We start from the raw sequence: 15859 nt of genomic DNA on the forward strand, positions 1-15859 counted from the left end.
TCGGGGGGAGGGGGGAGGAATACACGGTACGCCCAGCCTCTCTCCCTGCCCTAAGCCAGCTCCTCCCTCCTCTGGCTCCCTCCCGCAGAGAGACTCACTCAGGACCACCTCTCACAGAGAGAGAGACTCACTCTGGATTTTGGGGCTGTAGGGGTCGCGGATGTGGATAGCTGGATCCAGCACTCTGTAGATTACCTGGAGCGAGGAAGAAACAGCAGAGGGTCAAGGGGCAACAACCAGTTTACGAGAGCATAATCCTGCAGCCTTTGGCCTGGGCCTCTACAACAAGGAGGAGGCAATCCGCGAAGACCTAACATACATGGTGTGTTTGGTGTTGAACCCATCTCTCTACACCAAATCCCCCAACATCTCCCATAAGAGCTGGGTCATCACACAAGATGCAAAGTTTGGCAATATAGTTTGTTTTTAATTCAAGAAACGGCATACTGCTCAGCAACACATCCCGACAGTTTTTGCCTCTATATGGGAAGTTTCCAGGATTGGGGGTCTCCTTCTCTGCTGGATGTTGCCCAAGCAGCCTCAAACTACAGGGCACCTGTAATATCTGTGTTCTGCCCTACGCATTGCCCTGGGTGTCCTTGGAGTCAAGGAGAGGGGAGCTTGTTGCAGTAAAGGTAAAGGGACCCCTGACCGTTAGGTCCAGTCGTGGACGACTCTGGGGTTGCGGCGCTCATCTCGCTTTATTGGCCAGCATGACTAAGCTGCTTCTGGCGAACCAGAGCAGCGCACAGAAAAGCCCTTTACCTTCCTGCCGGAGCGGTACCTATTTATCTACTTGCACTTTTTGGTGTGCTTTTGAACTGCTAGGTTGGCAGAAGGAGGGACCGAGCAACAGGAGCTCACCCCGTCATGGGGATTCGAACCACCAACCTTCTGATCGGCAAACCCTAGGGCTCTGTGGTTTAGACCACAGCGCCACGTGTTGCAGTAGGAGACACAAATTCCTGGGATTCTCCACCAGCGGCTTGCCCTCCCTCCTCTGTTTTAGCCTCTGTGTCTGAGCTGCTCCCTGTCACAGGCTCTCATCGCTCACTAAAGCCTGTTGCTTCTTCAGCATCCAACCATTCCTCTCTCCCCCTTACCTCTCCCCAGTGTCCCACCACCAATTCCCAGGCTCTGAGCCTTCCTCCTCTGGGGCTTCAACTTGGGGGTTGCCAGACTGCTGCCTCTCACCACTCCTCGTCATCTAGCCCATCCCTGACACCCCCACAGGTAATCCTACTGCTCCAGACGCCCTGCTTTTTTTACTCACCTCCCCCTCGGTAGAGGGCTCAATGTCCGAGTAGCGTGATTCACAGACAACATCGTCCACACGCCGCAAGGGTCCCCGGGAGGCAGACGGGAAGGAGGCGGCGCAGTCGTAGGCAAAGTAGCGGTACACCTGCCAGGTGCGGCCAAAATCTGCCGAACGCTCCACCAACATGGCTGCCGGCCGGAAGGTCTGCAAGGGGTGGAGGAAAATGGGAATCCCTGCATGCGTCCAGAACTATCACCTAGTAAGTCGGGGTGGAATAGGATAGAGCTATGACGCAACCCGTTCGTACGTGGACGTCATCACTTGATGCACCAGTTGCCAAGTGATGAGCGGACATGGGCCCTAAACCAAGGCTGGGAACTCTGTGGCCCTCCAAATGCTGTGGGTTGGACTACATCTCCCATCATCTCTGACCAACGGCCTTGCTGGCTGGGGCTCATAGAATTATAGAAAGTGGAAAGGGACCCCGGAGTCATCTAGTCTAACCCCCTGCAATGCAATGCAGGGAACTCAGCTAAAGCATCAATGACAGATGGCCATCCCTTCTCTGCTGAAAAAACTCCAAGGAATCCATCCATGGGACTGGGTGGATTCCAATAGCATAGGGAAGGGTCCCCAACCACCTGGTGCAGATTTTTGGAGGGCGCAGGCAGGAGCAGGGACCCCATTGCACAAGCATTCCTCCTCATGCCAACAGGACGCAGTGGTTGGCTACCACTCTGTACCTTTTAAGCGAGGACAAATGAGAGCAATAATCCCACGCAATACGAAGTCGCAGCTGCGTGTGAAGTCGAAATTAAAAATCACTTGTTACACGGCAAAGCGTTTACGAGCATATTCTTGGAGATGCCGGTTTAATCATCCCCTCGTTTGATTTAAACACAACTCATTTCCGCTGGGGGAAAAAAGTTTCACAACAACGTCCTCTGATTTTCTCAGGAAATAGGAAATAATTGAACATAAAAGTCTGCCCCCATTCCTCCGCAGCTTCTCTTTCCATTGCAAACAGCAGCCATGTGGTGCTGGTGGGGGCTGGAATTCCAACTGGGACTGCGGCAAGGGGAAAAGGTTAAAGACCCTTCTTCCCACACCACAGCTGCAAACGGACCCAGCAAGACACACCCCGACGTTGGCTATGTGCATACGCTTCTTTTTAATTGCCCATGCAAGGACAAACCACATGACTAATGTCGTATCTGGCCTGAACCTAACAAGGGCAGCAGATGTTCTCTGACGTGAACATAAAAATATATAGAGTCAGAGCAGCGATCCACCTAGCCCGCTGATGCTCACTCTGACTACCACTAGCTCTTACAGGTCTCAGGCAGAGGACCTTTTCCATCTCCTTCTACCCGATCCTTTCACCTGAAGGGGCCGGGAATTAAACCTGAGACCTTCTGCCTGCAAACCCAGCAGCATGGTGGGGCTTTGCCGCTCACCTGACCTCCGCCTGGCTAAGTTGCTGCAGCAGACCAGGAGGGATGTGGCGGTGGCGAGGCTGGTGTGGTGCAAACACAGTCCAGTGCTCCTGCTAGGGTGTTTGCACCGAGGCAGCCTTGCTGTGCTTGTCCCCCGCTCTCCATCCCCATGTGCTGCAGAGACTCAGCCAGACAGAAATTGGGCGAGTGGTGTAGCCCTACGATGCCATCTGCTTCCTTGCAAAGGATGTGCTCCACCGCTGAGCTATGCGGCTCCTTCCCCCTGTTAGGAAATGAACAGGATGGCAGAGGAGCACAGAAACAGGCGGTCACTTGTGCATCCCGAGGATCTCGTGCTTCATGGGGGGTGATGGCTAATGTTCAGGATGCTGACCCGCTATAATGGCTCCATGATCAGAGGCACTATTACGGTTGCTGAGGATCACGGGCAAGAGGGCGTTACAGCTCTCATGTCCCGCTTGTGGGCTTCTCGTCGGCATCTCCGCGAGAACGCAATGCTGGACTTCACGGTCCTTTGGTCCGACCCAACATGGTTCTTCTGATGTCCTTGAGGAAGCGTGGATCCCTCCACTGGAGAAGAAGCCCACCTGTTCCCAACAGGGATGTACCTTGAAAGTCATGATGAGGTGAGTGAAGTGGAACTCGGCCTCCAGGTCCAGGCGGATGCTCACCTGCTCCACACCTGGAGAGACAGACACAGACCACTGTAAACAGTTGAGCTCTTTTAACAGGACTTAAATGACACTTGTAAGATAACAGAGACTTAGCATATGAACGTTAAGTAGAATGGAGGCTATAAAATATGCAGCAAGAAATGTTAAATATGGAAACCATGGAAGGGTGGAGGGAGCTCTAAGGGTACAAGGGAATCTTGTATCTGTCTTTTTTTTCTTTTTTAGTTAATTACATGTGATAGAGATTGTTAAAAATAATTGGAAAAATTAATACAATTTTGTAAAAATAAATAAATGGAGAGACAGACACATAGGGAGAGGGGTCGGTGCTAGAGGCCCCAGCAAAACTCCATTCCACGAGGAAGCAGTTTTCAAACCGTGCTCAGGAGTTTCTCAGGTGCTTCTCAGGGGCTTGTTTCTCAGCCGACGGGGCGCAAGCTTGCTCACCGCTGCTGATCTCACTATGCAGCATGTGTTGGGTGCATGTCTAGGGAGAAAGCTTGGCTCATGCAGGAAAACGGGGGAAACCCAAGAAGTCCAACCAGCACCCTGTTAGGCCCAGTGTAAGTATGTGGCAGCTTCAGGCCTCGCCAATCCAATAGGACTCAGCTCTGGGAACCTCCACTTTAATTGCCCACAATGCTACAGGACAGGGGTGGGGAACCTCAGGCCCAGGGCCAAAATGTGGCCCTCCAGGCCTCTCCCCAGACCACACCCCCTCTCCCAGGCCAGCCACCCACACTGCACCCTACTCAAGATTCTTTATTCATTCATTCACTCACTCACTCACTCACTCATTATTTTATTTGCAAATCTAACAAAGGGGGGAATATTTATGATACATAAACCGAAGAAAAAGTAATATATGAATATTACCAGTTACAGGTAGGTAGCCATGTTGAGTCTGCCATAGTCAAAACAAAATTTAAAAAAAAATTCTTTCCAGTAGCACCTTAGAGACCAACTAAGTTTGTTCTTGGTATGAGCTTTTGTGTGCATGCACACTTCCTCAGATAGGTATTCAGACTGGTATCTGAAGGTGCTACTGGAATGAGTATTACTGTTATTAATAACAACAACAGTACCACCATGAACTCACACTGAGGGTGAAATAACTATCGATAGACCCACCTTAAGCTAAACATAAACATTGATATAAGCCCTCCAAATAGGTTCCACAAGAAATTGATGTCTATGTAAAGTGTGTTCAAATACAACCAGGGCAGTCAGGTCCTCAGACCGTCCCATAATAGATGGTGGTTATTTATCCTTCCAGGCACGAATTGATCGCTCGCAAAGGGATCTCAAAATCCACTTCTGTTGTCCCGCTGTGAATCCTTGTACTAACAGTGATATAGTTAATTACATAATATTTATGTAGCATGAAGATTCACAGCAGGGCAACAGAATTTGCAAGCCCACTGCAAGCTCAGAGACTTACACTAAGAGACGTGTGGATCACCCAAACCTCCATTCAGCCTGCCAATTTCCCCCTGGGGAAACCCACAGTTTAGTGCTGAATCGGGACAAACTGCAATCAGGTTTTTTGTGGATTGCCATTTGTTCCGATTTAGCACTAAAGAGCAGCGGGGACAAGGGCAAATCTGCTCGGATTCATGCTTTCCAGGCCTGGGGCAAGTGGAAACATGGACGAGTGCCTATACTTAATATCTGCAAATATCAAGGATTTTGCCAATGCGAAACGGATACGGGTGACAACTTCACGCCAAAAAGTATATATCGCTGGTTTGGGGCTGCTGGTGGTTGCAGCCCAACAACGTCTGGAGAGCACCAGGTTGCTGAAGACTGTTCTAGATTAATGCAGAAATTCTTGTGCAGGTGGTACCAGATTTTAAGGAGGGGGTGCCATGCTGATGACCCAGGACAGAAACGGTCCGGCTGCCAGATAGAGCCAAGGCTCCCACAACTGCCAGCAGCACCGAGTTCCTGCAAGTAGCAGGCCCCTCCTCTGTTGTCTCCCGCCCCCGCCTGGCCCGGGTCCAGGAAAGAAGGGACTCTGTTGGGTATGATTCAGCATTTCCTCTGCGTAGGAGAGAAAGGAAAGGAACAGGGCTCTGGGGACACTCTCTCAGCCGTGCCATGTCCCAGACAAAGAGCACTCTCTGCAGGCTCACGTAACCGGGGCACAGCGAGTTCACCCAGCTGTGAGGCGACAAGGCTTGTCACAGGGCAACACACAACCCCTAGAGCAGGAAAGGGGACACACACACACACACACAGTTCCCTCCAAAGAAGGATTGCCTGATGTAACATGGCATTTAATGTCCCTGGCATGAAACACATGTACCATACAGGGTGGGATGTGCAGACTTTGATGAGAAACGGAGCAAATGTAGAGGAAGGAATAGGAAACACCCTCACAGCCAAAATTGTGGACTTCTGTTTCCAACATGGTGGAGTCCCGTGCGTGATGTCAAGAATCAATTTTTTTCTCATTTCTGAAAAAAACGTCGGACTCAAAGGTGCCCTTCTTCCAACAGAGGAGAAGAAGAGTTTGGATTTGATATCCCGCTTTATCACTACCCGAAGGAGTCTCAAAGCGGCTAACCTTCTCCTTTCCCTTCCTCCCCCACAACAAACACTCTGTGAGGTGAGTGGGGCTGAGAGACTTCAGAGAAGTGTGACTAGCCCAAGGTCACCCAGCAGCTGCATGTGGAGGAGCGGAGATGCGAACCCGGTTCACGAGATTACAAGTCTATCGCTCTTAACCACTACACCACACTGGCTTTCTGGTGGAGGAAGAGAACCTTTGGACCCGAGTCCAAGTTTTTAGCCCTTGTGGCTCAGATCGAAAAGGTTTTTAAAAGTAGCTGAAAGAACCTGCTATGCAAGTAAGCAAATATATATATATATACACGTACGCAAGTAAACACACACTTTGTAAGAATCAGATCATGTGGCTACCTCACAGAGATGAAAACCCCCCCCCCCACTCCTTACCATTCTCCGACTGCCACCAGGCCTTCTTGCGGTTGAGTGCAAAGGCGGTGATCACGTTCTCGATGCGGTGGCTGTTAGGATTGGACAAGGCCTGATAGGGCCGGCGTGAGTCGCACATGAAGCACTTTTTCTCGTCCTGCAAAAGAGACACCCATAAGCAGAGCTGTGCATGCGCCACATGCGCCACACTCCTCAGGCGAAGGAGGAGTTTGGTACAGAAAACAGCATCCAAAGAAACTCAACTTTCATCTCTCTCTCTCTCTCTCTCTCTCTCTTCTTTAGCCATTATGGTTGCAAGGAAAAGCTTTGAGTACATGTGAGCAGAGCCGGGTGAAATCTCAGAAGCTAGTGATACAGGATGCCAATGATCTGCGTGTTTGTGTGCGCACGCAAACTTCCATAGAATCAAAGAGCAGGAAGGGACCTCAAAAGCCATCTAGCCCAACCACCTGTGACGAAGGAGATCTGCTGTTATAGCATACCTGACTCAAGAGCCGTTCACACTCTGATCAATAACCTCTTAAGGAAGGAGAGTCCGGCAGTTCCTAAGTTAGTCTTGTTCCACTATCAAACAGTGGGCGCTGTCAATAGTGTCTTCCTAATGTGCAGTTAAAACTCCCTTTCTCATCATTTAAGTCCATTGGGTTGGACCCTGCCCTCTTTAAAAAGTTGGTTGTTACAGTGGTACCTCTAGTTACGAACTTAATTCGTTCCGGAGGTCCGTTCTTAATCTGAAACTGTTCTTAACTAGAGGCGTGCTTTCGCTAATGGGGCCTCTTGCTGCCACTGCGCCGCCGGCACACGATTTCCGTTCTCATTCTGGGGCAAAGTTCTCAACTCGAGGTAATTCTTCCAGGTTAGCGGAGTTTGTAACCTGAAGCGTTTGTAACTCGAGGTACCACTGTATTTGTTTTTAGTTATTTATTTACTTAAAAAATAATCCAGTCTTTTCTCTGAGGAACTCAAGAGTGGCATGCGTGGTTATCCCTGCCTCCTGCAAGATGAAACAAAATAAAAAATAAAAAAATTCCTTCCAGTAGCACCTTAGAGACCAACTAAGTTTGTGCTTGCTATGAGCTTTCGTGTGCATGCACATTTCTTCAGATGCACACTTCTTCAGATACCTCATCCTGCAAGATGAGTTAGGCTGAGGGAGGGTGTGACCAACCCAAAGTTGAATTGGGGTCTTCCTGTTCACAGTTCTCCCAAGGCTAGCAAGAAACAGACCTGGTCTATGCTCCCTAAGCTAACCTGCTGCTTGCTGAAGTAAGCATCAGTTGCCAGTTCAGTGGGCGCTCAGTTTTCTAGCGTTTGCTTTTTTCCCTTATCGAGTCTCTCGGGCTCGGAGTTAGAGGTCCTCTGAGCACCAGGCAATTTGCCCATTCCGACCTCTGCACTGCAATACTCACCTGCAAATGGCTGACAATGCAGTAGGTCTGGGGACGCCGCAGGCCGCAGGTGGAGGTGGCGAAGAGGCGGTCGGCCCGTCCAACCAGCAGGTCTCCCGTGTTTGGGTAGCAGCTGCCTTGGGAGCAGCCGTGGGCGGGCTCAGGCTCCTGGCACAGAGCTCCCCCCAGCACTGTGGAGACAGGGAAGGCAGAGAGAGGAGCAGAGAGTACAGAACAAGGGACACTGTGGCTGGGTTCACCAGGTTGGGCCCATCATATGGGCGGCGGATGCAATTACGCTTTTAAATGCTTAAATGTAATAGATTTTGTAATAGAGTTTTTGACTGATTCCAGACTGCCAGGGTGGGATCCCAGCACATACCGAAACTTTAAATAGATAAAAGTACTCCATCGTCCTAGTACAACAAATCCACCCCTTTAAAGAAATAAGCAAACCTGACTTTTTCCAGTTTGGAAAGTGGAGAGGAACTGTCTCAGATCGTGTGGGGTGACTAAAGGGTTAACTGAAAGACATGCAAACAGCCCGTAAGCCAACAGGGTGACATACAGGTGTTGTTAGACTACAACTCCCATGATCCCTGACCACTGATCATGATAGCTGGGGCTGATGGGAGTTGGAGTCCGGCAACATCTGCAGAGCACCACGTTGGCGACCTCTGGACGAATGTCCCTTGTGATATAGCCACCTTGTAAACAAATCAGAACGAATGCTCAATAAAGACCAGGCATAGTCCAACCCAAGGGTGAAGTTTGCGCAAGCAAATCCGGATGAATACTGAATAAAAAAAAAGTCTTCTGGAAGAGTTCCTTCAACTTGGCATGGTAGAGGGATGGTAAAGGGACCCCTGACCATTATGTCCAGTCATGTCCGACTCTGGGGTTGCGGCACTCATCTTGCATTACTGGCTGAGGGAGCCGGCGTACAGCTTCCAGGTCACGTAGCCAGCATGACTAAGCCGCTTCTGGTGACCCAGAGCAGCGCACGTAAACGCCGTTTACCTTCCTGCCAGAGTCGTACCTATTTATCTACTTGCACTTTGACGTGTTTTCGAACTGCTAGGTTGGCAGGAGCAGGGACCGAGCAATGGGAGCTCACTCCGTCGCGGGGATTCGAACCGCTGACCTTCTGATCAGCAAGCCCTAGGCTCTGTGGTACTTATGCATTGACTGGAGTTCAAGTGCAAATCAGACCCACTAGCTACACTGCTGTCAGCAGTTGGGTGGCAGAAGATTTAGTATCCATAGAAAGGCAAGACAATGAAACTCCACAGCCCAAAGGGTTATGATAGGACTTCCAAACTTTAGAAAGATATAACGTCAGCCTCTGAGGTCATAACAGAGAGAAAGATGGTGCCAATAAGAAGAGGACATATAATGTAGATTATTGACAATCCCAGCTTTCGCCCCTTTTAAAAAACCAAGGTTCGAGCTATCATGAGATATCTTTGAAAACAAGCAGACAGCTTGGAATCAAAGGGCACAGTCCACTCACTGGTGAGCACTTTTAAAGTCCCACTAATTTCATGGAGAGAGATATACAGCCGAGTCTTATGCATGTTTACTCAGAAATAAGCCCACATCACTGCCACTGAAATCAGGAGCGCTCCTGAGAGCTTAATTTGGCTGGATAATGCCCAAATTTAATGAAACGATGTCATCAAGGCACTCTGATTAAGAACTGGATTTTTCCCCCACCCTCCAGATTCCTGAGGATACAGTTTATGCAAAACTATATCCGATTTTTTACAATAAAGGTTTTCCTGTTAAGAGCAGTTTATGGGTGTTCCCATTTGATCTGCTGCTTTGACCGTCTTAATTTCTTTTTCTTGACAATATAAAGGCAGTGATTGGCAAACACACCAAACTCTTGTGCATTCCAGGGCTCTTGCTCGTTTCACTTGGCCTCCAGTCAAGCCCCTTCATGCACATCCGTTCACAGACACCGCCGCTTACCCTGACCATCACTATTTACTTTTCCTCCCCAAAACAAACTTTTACATCCAGAGAGGGGAAAGGGACAACTTGCACTCTTTAAAAAGGTAAAGGGATCCCTGACCATTAGGTCCAGTCGTGTCCAACTCAGGGGTTGCGGCGCTCATCATGCGTTGCTGGCCAAGGGAGCTGGCGTACAGCTTCCGGGTCGTGTGGCCAGCATGACAAAGCCGGTTCTGGCAAACCAGAGCAGCGCATGGAAACGCCGTTTACCTTCCCGCCGGAGCAGTACCTATTTATCTACTTCCACCGGTGTGCTTTCAAACTGCTAGGTTGGCAGGAGCTGGGACCGAGCAACAGGAGCTCACCCCGTCATGGGGATTCAAACCGCCGACCTACTGATCAGCAAGCCCTAGGCTCTGCACCACCCACATCCCGCACTCTTTAGCCAGCTGCAAAGCTCGAACATTTGTTCAGATTTAACCAACTCTGTTATAGTGTTGCTTCCCTGCATCATTTGTTTTGAACAGAAAATCTGGGTTTCTTTGGCACCAAAATATTATTTTTTTGTTCTTCGGTTTATGAGTCAACACACCAAGGTTGCTTCCAGATGACCTGTTTACTGGGCAGTCGTCTTGATCTGTTTGCACGGAGATTAGAAAGACACCAGCTACTTACTGAGCATTCATTCTGATTTGTTCATGGGGAGGTCAGACAATGCCAAGCGAGTGTCTTCCGACAATTCCCAGCCACTTTCCTTATCACAAAAAATCTGAGCCTATGGGGAAATTGGGTTTGTTTCACAAGACCTCCCAGTCAAACATAACGGTGCAACCTGAAATTGCCGATATGTGATTGAATTCCACCCGAAAACAGCAGCAGTCTGTAAAGCATCCTGAATTACAGCGGTACCTTGGATCTCAAACGCCTTGGTACTCAAACAACTAGATACCCAAACACTGCAAACCCGGAAGTAAGTGTTCCGGTTTGCGAACTTTTTTTGGAAGCCGAACGTGCTCCGTTTTGAGTGCTGTGCTTCCAATCCGAGTGCCACACTTCTGTTTTGAGTGTTACGCTGAGGTCTGTCTGTTTTTGCTATTTATTTTGTGTTTTTGTTTTTTGCGGCTCTTTTTGTTTTGTTTTTGTGACTGTGTGGAAGAACCCAGTTCAGCTACGGATGGATTGATTGATTGTGGGACTGCAGTACATTGTTTATTGCTATCATTTTGTGGATCAATGGTCTCGTTAGATAGTAAAATTCATGTTAAATTGCTGTTTTAGGGGTTGTTTTAAAAAGCCTGGAACGGATCAATCCATTTTGCATTACTTTCTATGGGAAAGCGCGCCTTGGTTTTGGAACGCTTTTGTTTTGGAACGGACTTCCGGGACGGATTAAGTTTGAGAACCAAGGTACCACTGTATAGCGGCTTTTTTGCATCACTGCCCCTTTTGATGCGAAATTCATAAAAGCATACCAGTACCTGTATTTTTTCCCCCCTGTGGGGCAAATGGGCGCTACCAACTCCCGTTATTCCAGCTGAAGCCACCCAGTCCAGATGGCGACTATTAAATCTTTTGAAAGCTATTCCTATTTGCAGAGCTCTTGTGTCACACTTAGGGCTCATCCACACTTAACATTTGTTCCATGTTCTCTAGGCACAGGTCTGGAATTTCTAAGTCTGTGTCTGAGCACGGTTTTTTGTTGTTGTTTTTTTTCGTTGTTCGTTTTGTCCTGGCACTTCCCCCCCAGGAAAATTCACATTTTACTGCTGAATCGAAGCAAATGGCAATATCCGCGGAAAACCCGGTTGCTGTTTGTGGGGATTGTTGAAGCCGATGCCTCACGTGTAGCCTCACACGGGTTTTTACATGAGTAGAATGTGTCCTTTTATTTAAAATGCATCTCTGGGTTATTTGTGGGGCCTGCCTGGTGTTTTTACATGAGTAGAATGTGTGCTTTTATTTAAAATGCATCTCTGGGTTATTTGTGGGGCCTGCCTGGTGTTTTTACATGAGTAGAATGTGTGCTTTTATTTAAAATGCATCTCTGGGTTATTTGTGGGGCATAGGAATTCATTCACACACACACCCAAAAAATAGTCCGGCCCACCACAAAGTTGCTAACCCCTGATGTATATAAAACCTGAGGTTTTTTTGGGGGGGGGGGGGAATTCAACTTCTGTTCTACGAGCTGCAATAAAGAGCATGAAATGACTACACGACTCCGAGTATATTTCAGTAATCATCCAGAGTTGTTAAAGCGTGGGTTCGGATCCTGCTCTCTCTATTGCTTCCATTCCTCCTTGAGAAAGCAGGAATAGCAGCAACCTATCTAGTCAGTTCACCATAAAGACAATGAAGGTTGCCCAACCCTATTCAGATTAAAGGGGAGACCCCAGTACGATGGGTCTTTTTGCCATTTTGATCTGGCCACACACCCAGGACTTGACAGTGCAACAATCCCAAGCCCAGTGCAGACATCTCCTTTCACATGCAGCCGGGCTTCCACCCCGCAGACACCCACCACCAGACGCTTCCACCTGTTTCTGCTGCTCACCCTTCAAGGGTGCGGCTGGGGTGGGGGGCATGAAATGCCTCTGGTTGCCTCCTCTGCCCTCAGCAACTGCATGGGGCCTGGGAGCGGAAGCCGCAGGCCTGCCAGAAATAACCGTGGAAGGGACTGGCTCTGTTGTCCGGCCAGCTTGGCCCCGCGCCAAGGAACGTGGGGGCTGGGGGCCCGAAAGCCGTGAAACGATGGCTTTATAAGAGCTCACGTCCATCGCAGAGGCTGCTAAAAAGAGGGAGGCAGTGGCACAGCACCAAGCTGCGATCGCAGCTCGGATAAGTTTGGGTCCCTCTGGATGCCAAGCGGCCTTTACACACAAACCTGCCCCCCCTCCACTTCACTGCAAACTGGCAAGGGAAACATGGGGCGGGGGGGGGGAGAGAGATGATGGCCCTGCAGCTGAAGAAAACTTCAAGGACCATTCCTTCCTTTGCCAGCACATTCCCAACACTGCAGCACCCGGTACTCCGCTCTACAGCTGCTGAGGTGGGGCAAGTGTGGGTCCTTCCTGTTAGTGGCCCCCCCCCCGCACATCCAAGCCTTCTCACATAGCAAGGCTGCTCCCAGGCTCCATGCCAGCTCTCTGAGCCTCAAATCCCCTGGGGCCAGAGCTTCAAAGGGAGCCAGGGACAAAGACTCCAGCTGGTGGGGATGGGTGTGCAGCTTCCCCCAACCCAAGGTTGGGTGGGAATGGGGGGTGGGAGGTGGGAGTAGGCAGACCAGGCACCCACCCTACTCTGGAGGCAGGAAAGGGGCACGGAGAGACAAAACGAAGCAGGTGGGGTTGATGCAAAGCTGCCACCGAAGATGCACGTTTAAAATTCCTTACCCCACATATAGACTACCGCACTGTTTTAAGTTGAACAAACTGGAATAGCGGGAACAAAATAGAAAATTCTTTCCAGTAGCACCTTAGAGACCAACTGAGTTTGTTCTTGGTATGAGCTTTCGTGTGCATGCACACTTCTTCAGATACACTGAAACAAGTGTGCATGCACACGAAAGCTCATACCAAGAACAAACTCAGTTGGTCTCTAAGGTGCTACTGGAAAGAATTTTCTATTTTGTTTCGACTATGGCAGACCAACACGGCTACCCACCTGTAACTGGAATAGCGGGCAGATTGGTGTTTGCAAGCACGGTTTAGGATTCCAACCCAACTCATTACGCGCGCCCTGAAAGGGCAGGAAGAGGCATCGCTTATATATAGACTTCAGCCACCCTAGTTGCTAAAATGATGAGGCGACTGCAGCGTGCCAAGCATCAAAGTAGCCCTGAGAACGGAGCCAAAGGTGGCTGCTATTCTTTCAATACACAGCTATACTACCAAGTGAAATGGGAGTTAGTGATGGTAAGAATGAATTGAGGGCCGCTTTTGCCAACCCGGTGCCCTCCAGATGTTTTTGATTATGTCCCTATGACACTGTCCGTCCGTCCCACCAGCATTGTCTTCCAAAACATCCAGAGGGCACCAGGCTGGTGAAAGCTGATCTGGGGGGCAATAATAATTATCCCAAACAACTTAACCCAGAATTAAATTATCAGCCTGCTGCTGATAAGAACCAAGGGGAAGGGAGACGCAGCGACTTCTCAGAGGCCGAAACACTTCGCCAAAGCCAAACATAGGGATGCCTCTCTTCCACACACAGATATTATTCACTTACACAAACACGTATTTTTACACTCCTTCTAATTTTGTCTTTGCTTATTGCCACGACCCCATAAGGTTGGTTCCAGCCGAAGCCTAGGCTCTTTACTCTACTAATGTTTAACTTGTTACATCAGCTCTCAGGGTACGCACTCAAGAACACTTGATGCAATTAGCGACTCCTCGGCGTCTTGTGGTTGCACACCCAGAATCAGGTTTTTCCATTACATACCTGTCGGCAAAGTGGAGGTTTCAACCTGCATAAGCGATCTTCGAGCGTGCAAACGTGCAAACGGAAGGCACTGACTTCCGATTACTTAGCACAAGAGTATGTTGGTGTGACCTTGTGAACGAGGCGAAAACAGGTGTCCGATGACAGCAAAAGGACCATCCAGGCATCACCCACATCCTTAGCCTCCGTATGAGACACATCTAAGGTGCAATCCTATGCAGCTGCTGCTCACAGGGGGTTCCTCTGCAACCTCTGAAAGTTTATTTATTCTGTGCAGACTTGCATAGGATTGGGCCGCTTGTCTGAGAGAAGCGGAGGTAGGGCTGGTAAGTGGCAAATCAACAGGTGCAGCTTTCTCCACCATAGCATCCTGTTGCTGGGGGGGGGGGCGGCACCCGTTCAGCCTCTGCCTACCATCCAGCAATTGCTGGCAACCCTCAAGCAGTGAGGCATTCTAGAATGGGGCAGATAGGACCCCAATATCAGCACCCACTTTAGCCAATATAATCTAGACCACCGTATGCCTCAAGTAGAAAGTAGGAGTTTAGAATATACGCCCTGCGAAGAAGACCACCAGATGCTATTTATACCACCTTGAAGCCTGTCCTTTGGGGAGTCTCCCAACCCTCCCAACCCTCAAACAGGGCATTCACCCCTCCAGAGCTACATCAGGCCAAGAAGAAGCCTGGCAGTGCCCCACCAGGATGAGCGGCCGTACCGAGGACAACCATCAGGACTTTTGTGTGAGAAGAAAAGGAGATTTCTCTGGCTTGGGCTGTTAAGAAGCCCCCCCCTGCCCTGAGGGAAGGGCAAGGGTGGCACAGAGGCAGTGGTCTTGAGATCCAGTCCCTAGAAAAGATTTAAGAAGCCCTCAAGCCCTCGTCGATTAAAAAATAATTTTAAAAGTCACTATGTTAGTAGACACTCACACACACATACAACAATTTCAAAAGTGAAGTTCTCCCTCATTTCAGCATGAGGCTCCCTATTCTCTGCCTCCCTCCTTCCTGGCCATCCTGGCAGGATTTTGACAGGCAGGTGCCGCGACCCCGATCCTTGGCGGAGACTCACCTGCGAGCAGGAAACCCCACAGCCTCATCGCAGATCCGTGGATGCCGCGCACCGGGAGGCTCTTCTTCTGCTGACCTGGAGGCAAAGCCAAAGGGATGGTGAAGAGGACCCCGGCGGCGTGGGCGGCCTGCTGTGGGTCGCTCCGGATGGGGAGGACCCCTTTCCAATGCAGGTCGTTCCCGCCTCCGCCACCGCCTCCTCTCCGCGGGAAGCCTCTGCGCCTTTCCTAACCCGAGCCCCGGCGCCTCCGTCCCGAGAAAACCCGGCCTCCTCGCCCCCGTCCTCCCCTTAGGAAAAGAAAGAAAGAAAAAATAAGTCGGCTCGCGCTGCTCCTCGGCTTGATCCAAAAGCTAAACTTAGTTGGAAAAAGTTAGCAGCGAAAAGGCCAGAGGGAAAGCGCGGGGCGGATTCCGCCGGGATCTGGTGCTGCTGCGTAAAGCCAGCAGGCAGCCAGAAACATATGCACATCCAGAAAGGGTGGACTTTTCTCTCTTTTAAAAATAAAAATAAATGAGGTGGCCGGTGTTTATTTAGGAGGTGGGTGGGTGTGCATTTTTAGCTGAGGTTCAGTGCCAGGTCTTGCAGCAAATTAAACAAAACTAAAGCCTTAACATGCAAGGATTTATTTGTTTAGAATCCTGTCCTCTCTAT

The 15859-nt window shown here is 49.7% G+C and overlaps 1 protein-coding gene across 1 annotated transcript in view; it reads right to left on the minus strand.

Annotated features, from left to right (window-relative positions):
• Positions 1-15428, minus strand: part of LAMB2 (laminin subunit beta 2) — a 51529-nt gene extending 36101 nt beyond the window's left edge. The window contains exons 1-6 of the mRNA XM_033141388.1: positions 15209-15428; positions 7760-7929; positions 6351-6486; positions 3324-3397; positions 1274-1462; positions 132-195 (exon numbers count right to left, since the gene is read on the minus strand). Of these exons, the coding sequence (XP_032997279.1) occupies positions 132-195; positions 1274-1462; positions 3324-3397; positions 6351-6486; positions 7760-7929; positions 15209-15236 (661 nt within the window). The 5' untranslated portion in view covers positions 15237-15428. The remainder of the gene's footprint in view (positions 1-131; positions 196-1273; positions 1463-3323; positions 3398-6350; positions 6487-7759; positions 7930-15208) is intronic.
• Between the last annotated feature and the right edge of the window lie 431 nt (positions 15429-15859).

This window comes from Lacerta agilis, chromosome 2, assembly GCF_009819535.1.
Source record: "Lacerta agilis isolate rLacAgi1 chromosome 2, rLacAgi1.pri, whole genome shotgun sequence".
In the NCBI taxonomy this organism is placed as follows: domain Eukaryota; kingdom Metazoa; phylum Chordata; class Lepidosauria; order Squamata; family Lacertidae; genus Lacerta; species Lacerta agilis.